The sequence below is a fragment of the Crotalus tigris genome, unplaced genomic scaffold (genome assembly GCF_016545835.1).
Source record: "Crotalus tigris isolate CLP2741 ecotype Arizona unplaced genomic scaffold, ASM1654583v1 scf7180000023617.9722795, whole genome shotgun sequence".
In the NCBI taxonomy this organism is placed as follows: domain Eukaryota; kingdom Metazoa; phylum Chordata; class Lepidosauria; order Squamata; family Viperidae; genus Crotalus; species Crotalus tigris.
In genome coordinates, this window is record NW_024100081.1 from 8,024,404 (window position 1) to 8,040,620 (window position 16,217).

General features: G+C 38.7%; 1 protein-coding gene across 2 annotated transcripts in view; it reads right to left on the reverse strand.

The window, feature by feature from the left end:
* LOC120297341 (fatty-acid amide hydrolase 1-like) overlaps positions 1 to 15,601 on the reverse strand; it is a 28,749-nt gene extending 13,148 nt beyond the window's left edge. Inside the window, exons 1-7 of one of the 2 annotated variants that reach the window (XM_039319869.1) lie at positions 15,407 to 15,601; positions 7,852 to 7,965; positions 6,305 to 6,445; positions 5,179 to 5,312; positions 3,372 to 3,578; positions 2,776 to 2,816; positions 1,003 to 1,127 (exon numbers count right to left, since the gene is read on the reverse strand). In XM_039319869.1, the coding sequence (XP_039175803.1) occupies positions 1,003 to 1,127; positions 2,776 to 2,816; positions 3,372 to 3,578; positions 5,179 to 5,312; positions 6,305 to 6,445; positions 7,852 to 7,965; positions 15,407 to 15,580 (936 nt within the window). In that variant the 5' untranslated portion in view covers positions 15,581 to 15,601. The remainder of the gene's footprint in view (positions 1 to 1,002; positions 1,128 to 2,775; positions 2,817 to 3,371; positions 3,579 to 5,178; positions 5,313 to 6,304; positions 6,446 to 7,851; positions 7,966 to 15,406) is intronic. The other variant, XM_039319871.1, reaches the window with a different exon arrangement.
* Positions 15,602 to 16,217: the final 616 nt, after the last annotated feature.

Genomic DNA, 16,217 nt, shown 5'->3' on the forward strand with positions numbered 1-16,217 from the left:
ACAATGCGTTGTCACAGCCGAGAGAATGATTTGGTTCACTATTATTTCTCTGAAGCTGAGAAACAAAAGGGACAGACTGAACTGAATTTTGAGGTACAGGTAATCCTCGACTTACGATCATAACTGAGCTTGCAATTATGATCTTAAATCATTCTGGTCGCAAAGTAGGTCATCGTGATTACGCCAATTTTACAATTTTTCTTTTGTGATGGTTGTAAAGCAAACATGGTGGTGGTTAAGAGAATCCATTTTCTGCAATTTATTGGAAACTGGAAAGAATGTCGCGTTCCAGCAAAAAAAAAAATATTGTAAATTGTAGTCCTGTGACTGTAGGACACTCAAAAGGGCCATCAATATGGGCCAGCTGCCAAGAACCCAAAATGCAAACACATGACCACGGAAGGGGAAGAGAGGCTGTCACTAGTCGTAAGTACTATTTGGGGGTCCGTTGTAACTTTGAGTGGTCTCCAAGCAACAGATTGTAAGTCCAGGACTACCTGTGCACTTAGCCTGTAAATGCAGCCTACGATGTATCATATTACTTGGTTTCTTTCCCAAGTGTTACTAATGCTTATTTATTTTAAAATAACCACTTCTCTCAGTGAAATGCAAAAAGGAGAGTGGCATTCATTCCTCAGTGTTGATGTATTTCTACTATTTGTCACAGGTAAAATGGCATAATGTTCATTTCGTGGAGATATGCTTATTATATGTAGAAACAATCCATGTTGTTAATAGATTCTCAAAGGGAAGGTAGAGATATTTTCTTGATTATACCCTTTTCTCATAATGCTGCTCAGGGAACTCTCTGGCCAGCTATTTAATTCATATGTGGGTTTTTTTTCTGGGGTGATGTAACTAACACAGGAGCCCAGGCAAAGCCACAGCATCTTTAAGGGAGTGGTAATGGTTGTGGCAAGCATGTCCGTGTTTTTCTTCAAGGAAGCTGTTCTTCTTCTGATTCCAAGATCTGTGCATGGTTAGTAGGATCACTGATCTTACTTGGTCATTGAAAGGAAGAGGTGGCACTGTGGGATCCAGATGGAACATTTTCTTGCACAGGAGAGCTTTCAGGCAAAGGGCAAGGCTGTCAACATCCCGCGCCATTGGTCCCACGCCCACAGAAACTGGAAGAAAGAAACAAGGAAACAGGAAGCATTCAAGAATAGCCTTTTTTTAGGACTCAGAAAAATCTGAGAGGAAAGTTTCAACCACTGAAGCTCACAAAAAGTGATTAACTCCTAAAGAACCAACTCATTCCCTACTTTTCAGAATGAATGACCTCTCTTCCCCATTTTCATTAACACTATAAGAAGAGCACCTTTTTTAATACAAGGGGATATCAGAAAACAATTAAAGAATACTGTAAATATAAAGACTTTTTTTTTTTACTCTTTTCTATTTTCAACCTTCTCTTTTTTCAGGGGAATCTTGTCGAGAAGGTGGTTTGCAGCTCCAGAGAGCCCTGGATGAAAAGGGCTTAACAGTACTCTTTTCAATCAAGTTTCAGACAGATGCCAGCCCTTTTGAGGTAGCTGAGACAAGAAGCACCAAACCAGAGTACTACGATTCAGTAACAGAAACCCACATGTCTGAAAGTATCTTTTCCCTCCTTTATTTCTACTCTGCTGAAAAACTAAGAAGGGATTCTTCTAAGACTCTTTCTCTGCCTTCACCTGTTCAGACTGTTATCGTTTATTAAACCACTGCCTAGCATGCAGCTTTTTCTCTCGTCTCCCAGGGTCAAATCCACATACCACTACAGAAGAATAATCCGTCTCAAAAGCTATGGTACATTCAATGTCTTTCAACAGGAAGACCTCAGGCTGGCGAGAGAAAATGCTGTCAACACGGCCTGATACTAAACAAATGTCATTCAGTTTTAATTTATTTATTCTATATATGTTATATTTCTATGACCTATTTTATACCTATTTTATTTGCTGAGTGTCGAAAGCTATATGTCTCCAATTTGTAGTTGCTTCTGAAATGAATGAAGAACCATTAAACCAGTCTGCAATACTGAGATGTTATTGATCACACTTTTAATTATCCCTGGAGCAGATTGGGAGTCCTTGATCTCTCCATAGATCTAGCCCAGGGATAGGGAACCCTTGGCTCTTTGATGACTTGTGGACTTCAATACCCAGAATTCCTGAACCAGCCATGCTAACTTAGGAATTCTGGGAGTTGAAGTGCACAAGTCATCAAAGAGCCAAGGTTCCCTACCCCTGATCTAGCCATAGATCCTGACTTTGTGAAGTCTTCTGGAGGAGGCCATCTACTGCCAGAGAATTAAATAACATCAACACACTGATGATACAAGTAGTTCTCAATTGAGCCCAAAATTTCCATTGCTAAGCAAGGTGGTTGATAAGTGAATTGTCAACCACAACAATCACAGTGACTCACTTATTGACTGTCATAAAATCAAATCTTGTCATATAGTGGACTTGACTTGTGACTGGAATGACTTACGATCAAAATTCTGGGCTCAGTTATGGTCCCAAGTTAAGGACTACTTGTAATCCTTTGTTAGTCACCCCAAGTTACAATTTGCAAATTGGGCAGCTATTATATAAATCAATTAAATAAATTTAAAAAAAACCCTAGTTGCTAAGCTGAGTTTATACTTTTTTGAAAAGCTGCCACATTTTCAAAATTTACTTGGTAGAAATTGATGAAACTGTTTTTTCTCAGAACAAGAATGTCAAAGAATAATTTATTCATGTGAAACAAACTTCCCATTTATCTAATCAAATAATAGTATCTTACCTGTTCTCTGACCAGGGATACACGGAGTAATTCCTTTTTTGCTATAGAGACATCAAAAGAGTAGTTTTAGCAAAGCTGTTAAGCATCACAATTTTCAACATCAATTCCTCTTTGAACTCATTCCAGCACTTAACACAGATGACATGTTGAGAATATTTCCAGTTCACTTTGTTGAACAGGGTTAGCCGATACAAACTAAAATAGCCAAGATTCCAGCCAAGCCTATTAGACTAGCAATAGCACTTAAGACTTATATATCACCCCATTAATACAAACATAATTGATAAACATTGGAAGTTCACAACATTGTGATTAGGGTACAGCAGGGAAAACAAGACAACCTATTCAGATGTTAAACAGAATTCACTTGAAATGAACATAAGGTTACAGACGTAAAAAGCAATTCAACAAAGGTTGAATGAAACAAGATTTTGCCTAATCGATGATCTGACTTATTAATTTTCACTATTTGAATTAATTATTAGTTTCCCCATTCTTGGCAACTCTGATATACAGTTACAATAGATCAGGAATCTGAGATGAATAATCCACATATTTTAAACTCTGTATTTTAAGGATTAGAGTTTGTATACAACCTAATTCTGTTGCTAGTGGTTTTTAAACCACAAATTCCACAAAAGCCACTTGGGATACGAATGCTGCCTCCTATATCTGTGCCAATGCCCAGAATGGATCCTCCACTTTTAATAAGAGATCCTTCCCCTCCTGACGATCCACCAGGGCTTTTAGTGTGATCCAAAGGATGCACTGTTGGTCCAAAGATCGGATTACTGCAATCATAACTGAAAAGACAAAGAATAGTGTCAGCAATTGGTTTTGGAATACTTCCAAACATTTTCCTAATAGTTCTTCCAGGCAGGGATCTAAGAATATGATTCAATTAGCCTTTTTACAAAATTATACAATAATTTTGTAAAATACAATATAATTGTATAACAAAATATAATTTTGTTATACAATAAGGTAAAGGAGAAAAAAGAAACTATAATCTCACCCCTTTAGTCAATTTCTAGAGCTGTCCCTCTGCTACAGTAAATATATGGATCTTGACTGACAATATGGGGTGGGGAGGAATATTGAAATTCCTCCTCAAAGTGAGAGGAATTACCCTTTTGTTTTAACCCACAATGATCCTAAGCAAACTGATGGATACTGGAGCTGAAATTTCTCTTATTACATGTTTTTCTTTAGGTAAACAAATCTCCATTGTAGCCTTATCTACCTCACAGATCTCTGACTGGCAGGCTTTGGTTCCAAGACCATCGCAACCAATGTGGAACACATGTTAGTGTAAGCCCCCAAAAACAATACCCATTTCTAAAGGCTGCTGAAATGGTGATTACAAAGTTTACTAGCAATTTAAGCTGTTTTAATAGTCCCCTCTGGCCAATTTTGAAAACAGATGGGAGAAATTACAGGCTAGAGAATTCACAGGCTAGAGAATTCATCCCAACCCTATTTTGTGGCATCTGTTGTTTAAACTCGATGCCTAGGGGAGGAATATGTGAGATGAGGCTGAAGCTGACATACCTAAAGCTGTAGCAGGCTGGACAAAAAGCCAGGAATTTTGTCTAAAAGATCTCTTTGGGAGATAGACGAGACAAAATTGCTAAGGTAATAAAAGAATGTCACCTGAACCAGACAAAACAAGTTGCACCTCACCACATGGAAATGCTCCCCCCCCCCCACGAAGTGCCATCAGCAGGTACCAGACTTGTAAATCAACAAGGCAAAAGTAGCTGCCAGTTTTATGAATCAACAAAGCAAGGACTTTGGGGGACAAAAGGGGCTCTGAAGCCCACTTACTCTTTGTCTTTGGACCTAAGACTTGGTGGCTTCCATTCCTCTAACTAGTGCCTGGCAGCCTAGTTGAGAAGGACAAGGGTAGGGGTAGGGGTACCGGTAGCTATGGAGGAATGCATATATATGAGAGAGAAAGGGCAAATGTATGATGTTACTAAAAAAGTTTTACTCTTATTTTAATTTCACTGGGTCCCACTGTATTCCAAAGAACCAGCTGTGAAAGTGGTTTGAGTGTAGCTGTTGAGTGACCATAAGCCAAACCCAGGAGCGCATGTAACAGCATGCCTGGGGAGCAGCAGGAGGAAGAAGATGGCAAAGGTCAGCAAGGGTGGCAAGGGCCCAAAAGGCAGATAGGTGGGTGAGAGAGTTGAGTTGAGTTCCTCTGATTGTAAATGCAGGAGAGCTGCCAAACATCTGAACTTTGATCATGTGACCGCAAGAGTACTGCAAGAGCTATAACTTCAGCGCCTGGTCCCTTCCTTCAGTGCCACTGTAACTTCAAATGATCACTGAATGAATAGTCTTAAGTCGAGGATTATCTGTATAGAAAAATCAAAACATAAAAAATACATGATTTACCTCAACAGAGATTGGGGAACATTTGTTTTTACAAATGGAATTGCTCCTTGATGTTTCAACACCTGCACTATAACAGCGTCTTCTGCTGCCGGCTGGAAGAGACGTTTTACAAAGCCCAAAGTAGTGTCAGAGCCCTGTGGTGAGGAAAAAGATGTAAAGAGGAGAAGGAAATTCCGGTTCCCCAGAGAAACATCAGGTAACATTCAGTGATGCTGCGTTTAAGATGTTAAAAAGCACCAGTAAATTGATAATGTTTTTATCCATTGTCCTGTAGAACATTAAGAATATTATTATGCAGACGGTCCAAGGACAAATTCTTTACAGAAAATAGAACTAGCTGGATGGTGAAGTTGACTGCTTTAATCAGAAAAAAATAACTTGACTAACTTTCTTCTAACTTGGAGACCACTGTTAGATTTCTTAAAAAGCAAGGAGAAAAATCAGGTTTTGACTTTGGATTTTGAGTACGAGATTTGATTTGACTAGAGAAATATTGAGGAGTCTTAATTTTATTTATATTTGTCAGTTTAGTATGTTAGACTAAAGTTAAGTGAAGAATATATTATGAATATATTTTTTGAATGTTGAATATTAATTTGATAAGGCATTTTAAGTATTGGTATTATTCATAAGAGAGGCTATTGTGTTAAAATTTCTTTGTTAGAAAAAGTTGGAGGTCATGTTATATATTTGGGGTTTTTTTGTTATTTTTTAACTTGTCCTATTATTCCCTTCCCCCTTTCCTTTTATATTAGTTTGTATTTTAATGCTTTTTTAAAAAAGAAATATAATTTTAAAAAATCACATTTAAAGAAACCATATGTAATAAATGGTATCAGAGAACTTCATATGTTTTAGCAGACAGCAATCAATGTTAAGACTGCTGTGAAACACGCTTTAGCATAAGGTACATTTTATTTTGGTTATCACAGATCTAAACACATTTTCTAGCACATTTTTAAGATATAGCTGATTTCCCACACAGCATGCAACATGGATTTTTGGTTATTTGATTTAAAAGCTGTCTAATTGCAAAACCACTCACAAATTTAAACACACATCTTAAAGCCATACAAGAAACCAACAAGAGCTCCGCATACCCACTCAAGGCCCACCCCTGCGATACCTTGCAGTTAATGGAATCCTTTATGCTGACGGGAACTCCATAGAGCAAGCCCTTTTCCCCTTCGCTGTTCATACGCAGAAGCTGGGATTCCTCTGCTATGTAATCGGTTATGCAGTTGACATCTGCAGTCACCCTCAAGGCCTAGAAAAAAGCAGGGAAAGACAATCTCTTCATTTCTCCTGTGAAATGAAGCCCACCTTTACAAGAGGAGAAAAAAAAACAACTCGAAGGCAAGTCCATTTGGTCTACAAAATTACCTCATGCCTGAAGAGAATTGCTTCCTCTACCTCTTTACTTTCTCTTGTGAGTTATGTTACCCTTTTCTTTTTCTCAAAATGATTCTCATATCTAAAGACTGGAACGCCCCAATGTAGAAGCTAAGTAGGTTCTGAATATTCCAGGGTAAAATCTTTCACTCAGCAGGTATATAATATCAGTCTCAGAAGGTTAAAAAATAAAAAATACGATTCTTGCTTGAGTCTTTGAATCAAGGTCGGCTCTTTATGTTTCACAATCACATTTAATAGCTGGTTTTGGTAACAATATGGAATATTACTACTGTCTTCTTCTAGGACAGTGGTTCTCAACCTGTGGGTCGGGACCCCATTTGGGGTTGAACGACCATTTCACGGGGGTCGCCAAACAACGCAGTCCGCCATTTTTTCCCCTTTTCCTTAGCTGTGCTACTCCCTTTTATTCTATTGGCTTTTGAAAGCCAATAGAATAGACTCTCTTGAATAGATTCTAATTCTATTGGCTTTCAAAAGCCAATAGGAATTGTCCAGGCTGTCTCTGCCCTGCTGAGCCCGCCAAAAGTCCCATTCTGCAAATGGTGCTGCACCAGTTGAATAGTCCTTGACTTACGACCGGTTGAGTAGTCCTCGACTTACGACCGGTTGGGGGTCGCGGCATTAAAAAGGTTGAGAACCACTGTTCTAGGATATTTTTTCAGTTTGCCAAACTAAACTGCCTTATAGCCCTAAGTTTTCCTGTTGTTCTCCCACCCAAATACTAAAACCAGCTTTCATTCTGCTGAACTTTCCAAGGTCAGGTAGGTATTGCTACTTTGAATCTATTTCTGCTATAGGCCAATTTGTTCTTTCTTACTAGAAGTTTCATTTCTATATATTTATTATCAAATTATTTCTTGATTAAGGCTTGAAAAGATTATCCATTGTTGGCTTTTTTTGGGAAAGAAACTATGTATACCTTACCTTGGACTATTTAATCACTGATTCAATGAGTGCTTTTTTTCTGAACAATTAGCCAGAGAATGTGTTTATGAAGTTTATTGCCTCACTGACAAAATGCTTTCTTTGCAGGAGAGATAAATTTGCTAATACTACTGAGACCCTTATTACAGCAATAGCAAAGAAGATGCCATAGATATATGTGTGATCCACAAGAAATATGCAGATTCCTAAAACAATTTTCAAATCTACTTTTTAAAACATGTTTATGGATCCTCAGGAAATTTCAGCTGAATCATAAGAATCCTATCCTACACATAGTTCTCATTTTTGTTAACTTAGGGAATGATGCCTCACCTTGTCCACATAGGTGTAGACAACACTCTCAGGTGTAAGTGAACCATCTTCAAGTTTCTGACAGAGTTCAGGCAAACTCAGTGATAAAATAGGTTCTGGTTGGTGATTTGGATTCTGAAAGAGAAAAAATCCTCATGTATAATAAAACACTGCTTCTTATGTAATTTATCTATAAAAATTTAGGATTTTTGTAATATAGCTGAAGCTGAGTCCAGTATAAACTAATCAGTCCTCTAACTGATGCTCTGATCCATATTAAAAACAATGCTAAGCAGATTCAACCTTATACATGTAAAATGTGTGTTTCATGAAAAATATTAATGCGGTTCTTGCTCAGTCACATTTTTGGCAGCGATTAAACACAGGATAATTAGGAAAGTATTAATACATTATCATCAGTTTATCTATATATTCCTAAAAACTCTTGTTGTTATGATCTTTAACTGGGCAAAATGGTGCACCATAGGGCAACAGTTTTTGAAGCAAGGTACCTCAAATGGGCTAACTTACAGAACGTGTCCAAAATCTGGGACCCGATTCTTGAGGTATTAAAATTTGAGAAAGCTGTAACTGCTACTGGCTGCTGGTGCAGTCACATGATCTTCATTTTCAATGTTCCATGACAGTTTCCCAGCCAATCTCACAATCCTTTACTCCCTTTCTCACCCAGCAGCAACGGCTTACTCTTTGTTGGGAAGGGAAGAGGAAGAAAAGGAAAGGATAGCAATTTTGATCATGTGACTGTGGGGATTAAAGAGGTTTAAGGAGGCTCCATTTGTTTGGGGAATGTTTATGAAGATTGTCAGTCATCCAGGTCATGGCTCTTCCAAAGATGCTTTTTTCAAAATGCAATTGGATGCTGTTTTTCCTTGAAGACATTTCACTTCTCATCTAAGAAGCTTCTTCTCATCCAAGAAGATGGATGAGTTCTGAAGTATAAAAACCCACCACTCCCTACTACATGTGGTCAGTTTTCCCAAAGCCATCTTTCTGTCTGGCTTTGCTCTTCAATAAACTACAACCTTTCTAAAGCAGTCTCCATTTTGATTATTCCCAGCATGGACTGGATCTTGATGAAGATCTTTTCTTTGGACAGTCTTCATTTTAATTATGAAAATGAAACAGCCTTTTACTCAAGAGAAAACCTTGACTCTGATGAAGTACACAATAAGCACAGGCAAATTTCCAATTCTGCATACAGTGACTAATATTCTAATCAGATAAAATACAAAATAGAAGTGTTTTATTAGATAAAGCCATATAAATTATTTATGATGTTGGTCTATTTTAACCTCATTTAATTGTTACCCATCCAGACATCAATTTGAGATAGGTGCCCATATAAATTGAACAAAAAAAAAAAATACTTGTCAGACATGTGCATACCAAAACCTTCCAACTTCTCCACCTCAACTGCCCAGTGATCTCCTGCAACTCAGAATAGCGAAACTGAATTCATAGAGAGCAGAATTTAAATCTCTAGAACCCAGACACTTGACGGGATTTTTTGGGTGTGGAATGAAAAAAAAAATTGATAGAAGTAAATGAAAGATCTTCAAAATGTAATATTGAAAGAGAAATTTAAAATTCCCAGCCCTAAAGGTCGGATTGCCCCTGCTCAAACAAGGAGGAATTGAAGATCCCGAGACGGAAAGCCAGGACCCAGTGAAACCTAAGGGAAAGTCGGCCGACCTAAGGAAGGACTTCAACTCAGCTTGACAGGTAAGATACCAGAGGGGTATCTATATATCAGAGAAATGTTAATGGGCAATAAGAGTTTGAAGAGGAGGGACACCTCCCCAGCCAGTGTGCCGGCCAATAAGGAAAAAGAGGAAAGGTATTTACATTCTGGAATGAATCCCTTAGGGAGATGGGAGTCCCTTAGGGAGAATGTTGAAGTATTTTAAGTCAATGCTTTAAACAAGGCATTTGCTATACCTGGCCTAAGTGCATGTTTGGCCAGCCAATAAATTAAATTGGGCTTCTCAGCTTGGCTTAGAGCAGTGGGGAATGGATAGGCAGTGGTTAAGGTCTACCAGAAACACTCCTTGCATTTCCCCACTGCCTGGAGAACAAGCTACAAGTTGCCCCAAAAGAGTAAAAGTGGAAATTTAAAGTGGAAATGATGTTTAAGGGTTTGTGCGTTTGGGGTTTGTGTTGACTCATTTCTAAAAGAGGGGGAGGGGAAGAGAGACCCTCTAACAGTAATATACAAAAACAACAAGGTCTTATTCCAAAAGGAAATTTGGGAAATGGAACTCATTGGCTTTGAAAAAGCTCCTTGAAAATAAGAACGATTGTTTTGCCTGGGGTGAAGCATTTGGAATTTTTTTGTGTCTGGTGTAAAAGCAAGAAAGGGTGAAGAAGTTTCTTAGTTATTAGAAGAACAATGGAAGGTGTTAAAAGAATGGAAATAATCAGATGGAAGAGAGGGGAAGAGAGAGAAAGAAAGGAGCTGTGTGAAGTTTTATGCCTGGCCAGGATGAAAGGCGAGAACTCTGATCTGCTATTTTGTGTGAAAGAGTTAAGTAGAAAGCTATGTATTTCTTGAGGCTCCTATAGTTTGGAAGATGACAAGAGAGGGGAAAACCTCTCTCCGAGGGGGGGGGGGGGATTGTCCCCCCTAACAGCTTTTGAAATCAGGCAATCTAGGAAAGAATTGCCCAAACTAATAGAAGATCCTATTGGAGTAGGAAAACAGGTTAGAAATGTTTTTAGGACCAATGGAAAGCATGGGAAGGTATTAGGGTACAAATGCAGAAATTAGACACATGGAAAACTAAAACAATAGAAGATTTATTACCGGTAAAAGAGGCTCAGAAAGTATATGCGAAGAGAGAAGAAGAGAGAGATAAACGTAAGATAAGATAAAAATCATGGCTCAATTGTTGCAAACAGGCCAGCAAAGAGGATGGGGAAGAGTAATTAGGAAATCAGTAAGGCAGGCTGGGGGTGAGGACAGCCAGTTGGCACCAGGGGATATAAATCCCTAGGAGAAAAATTTTCCCCAGTCCTTAAATAAATAAATGTGCCTTTTGTAAGGAGGAAGGACACTGGGAAAATGAGTACCTTAAGAGGAAGGAGGGGGAAGAACTAGCAAATTTGGTGAATTTTGAGGATTAGGGGTGTCAGGGGACTAATCTGTTTTTTGGTCCAGCTTTTTAGGAACCCCTGATAAACCTTAAAGGTTGGATTCCTGGAGGAGGAAAGGGTGTACTTGGTGGATTCCGGACCACCAGATTTACCCTAAACTATATACCTCCAGGAATGCAAATTGGGAAAGAGAAGATTAAGGATCAGGATATTGGGGACATGGAGTAGAAGCAACAATATTTAAATCTGCTATGGTCCAGACAATAGTAAAAGGACCTGAACTTTGTATTGGTTAAAGGGAGCTGCAATTTGGCCAGGAGGTACTAAATTGGTAAATTGGGGTTTGTTATTATGGGGAATGAAAGAGAAACAATTGTAAATATTATGATCTTGAGTGAGGAAACTCAAGGAAAAGTGGACACTCTTATACGGGCCCAAGAGGGCAATAGAAGAGAGGTACACATGGATCCTTTAAAGGTGACTTTAAAGAACCCCGGTGAAGTAATTTACCAGATACAGTATAACATTACATTGGAAGGAAGAATGGGTTTAAAGCCCATGTGGAAGGGCTATTGAAGGGGGGGTGAAATTTTTGAGCAATCCTTTTAAACATATTTAGTTTGTTACTTTTTTTAACACAAGAATTTCTGCCTTGGAGAAGTAAGAGATGCAGAAAAAAAAGAAGATGAAAAAGGAGGGGGAGGCAGTTTCTGTCTGCATGTTTGCTTGCGTGTATGTGTGTTTTTAAAGAACAGAAATTGGGTAAAATTTCCTGACTGTAAGAATAATTAATCAGTGGGATAATTTTCTCCAGAAACTGTGGATGCTTCATTATTGGAGGTTTTTGGGAGGAGGTTAGAAATTGATAGGGTCTGAAATGGATAGAGTTTCCTGTTTCAGTAAGGGGTTGGACTAGAGGACCTCTAATGTCCCATCCAACTCTGATATTCTGTTTTTGTATGTGTGGCATGCTTCAGTGATCTTCCTTTGCATTTTAGTTTGAATTTATCCTTAATAATGCATTTGAGGGTATTCTTGTCAAAGGAACAATCTTATGATGTTTTATTTAACATCTGATAAATATGTGTCTTTGGGACTCCTTGCTACTGCAAAAAAAAAGATGATTAATTGCTGCATACTGTGTGTGTCCAACTTGTTTTCCTTTTCCTCGGAGCCAAGGAGGGGAAGGGAAATCTTTATAGAAAACCAATTTGGTTTCAGGGTTATAACCACAGACTGCAAGGCTGGATTTGAGTTCAAATCCTGCTTTAGCCATGAGGGTTGGCTGAGTGTGTTGGGGCTGGTTTATTTTTGTTCAGCCCTAGGAGGGAGGTTTTGGCAAGCCACTTCTGTAAACGTTATGGCAATTTTCCTCCTGAGGGCTGTTTCAAGCAAAAGTTTTGTATATGTGCTGCCACAAGAGTGATCTGAATGTTATTTGCCTGAGACAAAAGGCATTCCAGAAATGTTGGCCCAATGCTAATTGGTGAGCCTATGTGCTTTACCTTTTAAAATCCAGAATGTGTTATTTAAAATAAGTTTATTGAGTTATATTTTTGTAACATGGTATCTAATCAGAGTGAAAGGGGGAGGAGAAAGAAAAATGTGACAATTTTTGATAGAGCTTCCATGGACAAGTATAGTCTATCTGATACAGGACAAATGATTTTTTTCTTTCTTTCTTTTATTTCCTCCACTTTTAAGATGTGGAAGCAAATACATTTTTATGTAGCTTCCCAATTTTGTAAGATCTTATTCTGGGAATTCTAAAGAAATGGGAAAGCAACTTTTTGGCAGAAGAAAGGATTGAGGGTGTTTAGCAGATAAAGCCCAATTGGTATGAAAGGGGGTAAAATATCCAGAATATATTATAGTTGAAGGGGAAAGGAAAATAGATTGTAAAAGGATTGAGGATATAGTAGATTTATAATTACCAAACAACAAAAATGGTCTTAAGGGGATTCTGTGGTTATCACAAGGTACTGCAAGAATAGTGATCCAAAAACTATATGAGGGGAGTCATTGGGGAATTAAAGCATAGGTAGAAATGTATTTGAAATTCTATGCTACCCTTGGAATTTATGGGTTAGCCCAAAGGGCTACAGAGGGATGTTTGATATGTAAAAGGGTTAATAAAGGGTTAAGGCTCCCAAAGGAGGGAGACAAATAGCTAAATGTAGAACAAGTACTGGGGTCTCTGTCTTCTTTTTGACAGGAAGGCTTGGTGGCGCAAACAACTCCTTTTGGAATTTCCAGTCCATAAGATCCAGCCGGGACAGTGGGTGCTGATACATAAGTGGAAGGAGGAACTTCTACAACCAAAGAAAGGAAGTTCCTTATGTTAAATTTGCTGTCCAGAGGGCTGAGAAGGGTTGGACTCACTACACACGAGTAAAGGTGGTGACTGGACCTGAAAGAGGGTGGACGGTTATTCCAGGACAAGGACTAAAAGCCACGTTTAAAAGAACTTGAATGGGTAGTGGACCAGTACCCCTACTTATTTTGAATATTTCTATTAGAATTTCAGGTGACCCCAGATGAAGAACAAAAATGTTGGTGGTGACTCATCAGAGAAGTAAAAATGGTTTGTTACAAATAAAATGAATAACTAAGACAGAAATCATACCTTTAGAAACTGAAAACATAGAACTGTACATTGTAAGAATTAGGTGGTAAATGTATATCTTTTGTTATTATCACTGTGATTGCTGTATCTGTTATTATTGTTGTAATTGTGGATCAATTTGTGGATGTGAAATACTGTGTAATAATCATGAGGGGTGGATTCTACTTCTAATATTACTGAAGACAACATACCAGAACAGCCTGGGAAATAAAGGTAAAAATTTGTGGGATTTAAAGGTAGATGACAATCATGAAGCAGAATGGATATTGCAAAAGGAATCAGGAATGTGGCCAAAGCTCCTGAACAAAAGTATGGAAATATGTGGGGTGATTGGAATTGGTTAACTAATTGGTTTCCCAACACTGAATTTATTTATTTATTTATTTATTTATTTATTTATTTATTTATTTATGAGACTTATATACCGCTTTAAGTGCAAGCACTCTCTAAGCGGTGTACACCAGTAAGCAATGTATATATATATTTACATTGCCCCCAACAATCTGGGTCCTCATTTTACCTACCCCGGAAGGATGGAAGGCTGAGTCAACCTTGAGCCGGTGAGATTTGAACCACTGACCTGCTGAGCACAGTCAGCTAAAGTGGCCTGCAGTACTGCACTCTAACTGCTGCGCCACCTCCGTTAAGAAAAATGTTTCTAGGCTTAAATTTTTTAGTGGTTGTAGGACTTATGTGTTGTGCATGTCTGCAATGTATTCCTTTATGTGGATCTATTTTAACCAAAGCTGTAGGAAAAGCTTTTAGGAAAGTCTTATGAAAAGAAGAAGTTATACAGTTAATGGTTATAAGATTTTCTAAGTATGATAATGAAAACCTTTCAGTGTAATAAAAATCAAAAGGGGGGATTTGATAGAAGTAAATGAAAGATCTTCAAAATTTAATATTGAAAGAGAAATTTAAAATTGAATTTGCTGCAGTGGAAATATACTGAGTAGAGAAGCTATGGTGGGAAAGAGGAAAGGTTAACAAAGAAAGGATGTAAAGGAAATATGTAGGCAAAAATAGTTAGGTCTGAGAAAGGAAGAAGAGAAGCCATAAAAATATATAGGAAATGGCTAGCCAGGAAAAGATAGGTTGGGGAATAGGAAAATAAGCAAAATAAGATGAGAGGCACACTGAATTGAAAAGCAGGAAAAGAACTTATTGTTTAAAATGGGGACATAAATATCTACTGAGTTTAAAATAACCATTTAAATGTCTAATTTTTCTTATTCTTATTGTATATGTCAGTGTTTCCCAAACTTGACAATTTTAAGGCATGAGGACTTCAACTCCCAGAATTCCACATGCCTTAAAATTGTCAAGTTTGGGAAACACTGGTATATGTGAATATGATTTAATATGTTATCAGGAAATGTGTATAGGCAGTCAGAAAGAGTATAACCTCATACTACCTCAGCCAATGGGGAAAGAGGAGGGCTATAGCGGTGATAGGGATGAATAAAAGAAGGAAATATTTTGGGTTAAAACTTTGGAGAGAACCAAGCTCCCCGCTTATTGCAATAAACGAAACAAAAGGCCTTCACTGTGTCTTGGCTGGTTATTGGTCAGGCGAGCTTGCCTCTGGTCACAAAGGAAAGTGGCCCGGAGCACATAACAAAATGAAACTAGGAGCTTCATTCCTTTAAAAAAAGACTGCAAGAAAGTAACTCTCCCGGAGCAAGTCCATCCCCATTTCGAAGCGTACCCCTCTTGCCTCTCCCTATCTGTGAACGTGGGGATGGAGGTCTGCTTGTTGCACAGACTTTCTCGAACTGGCAGAGCGGGGGGGGGGGGGAGAAAAAAAAAAAAAACACCACAACGGCTTCCCCTGACCTGCTCTTGGAAGCGCTGAGCGGCTCTCCCCATTTGCTCGAACACGCGCTGCCGCCGGCTCCTCGCCTTGGCTATCTTGCCTTGGACCTGCCTCCTCTTCCGCCATTTCAGCAGGAGGAGGGTCGCTAGCGAGCAGCCCAGGAAAGCAGAAACCAGAGCTACGCACATCCTCATCGCCGAGTGACAGTCCGCGGCACCTCGGTCGCTTTTGTACTCGGACTCCACCCACTCCGCCCCCTTGCAAAGGCTTCTACGGAGAAGGTACCTTCGGCGTGCAACCCGAAGTGGCGTGCACCGCACACTTTTTCGTTTGGTCCCCACGCCTTTTCTCTCGAAATTAGCTTGTTAGTCACAAATGTTCTTTTGGTGAAAACGTGGTTATACAATACAGCTGTTTGAGAAAGTTTCGCTAATTATCTAATACTTCGATCCTTAGTTTATAAAGGAGCCACTTTTTCGAACATCCCCCCCCCCAAAAAAATAGACCCCCCTCCTAACGCAGCTGAATTGTAATTATCAAATACAGCTCCCAAAAAAAACAGGAAAATCCGTGAGGATTAATTCAACTGGAAGTGGACGGGGAAGATTTGATCTTGCCTAGCCTGTTTGTCCTCACTCCCAACACCAACAAGAGCGTTCTGAAAAGAAAGAAAAAGTTCCGGAATTTTCCATTTATAACATCACATGATAGATCAAGCAGTCATTTCTAAAGTTCTTTCAGCTGAAATATGAAGAAAACCTCTTTCCTGCACTAGTCTGATCTTATCAGTTTCTTAAATTGATAAATACGGCTAGAGGGCTAGAAAGAGAA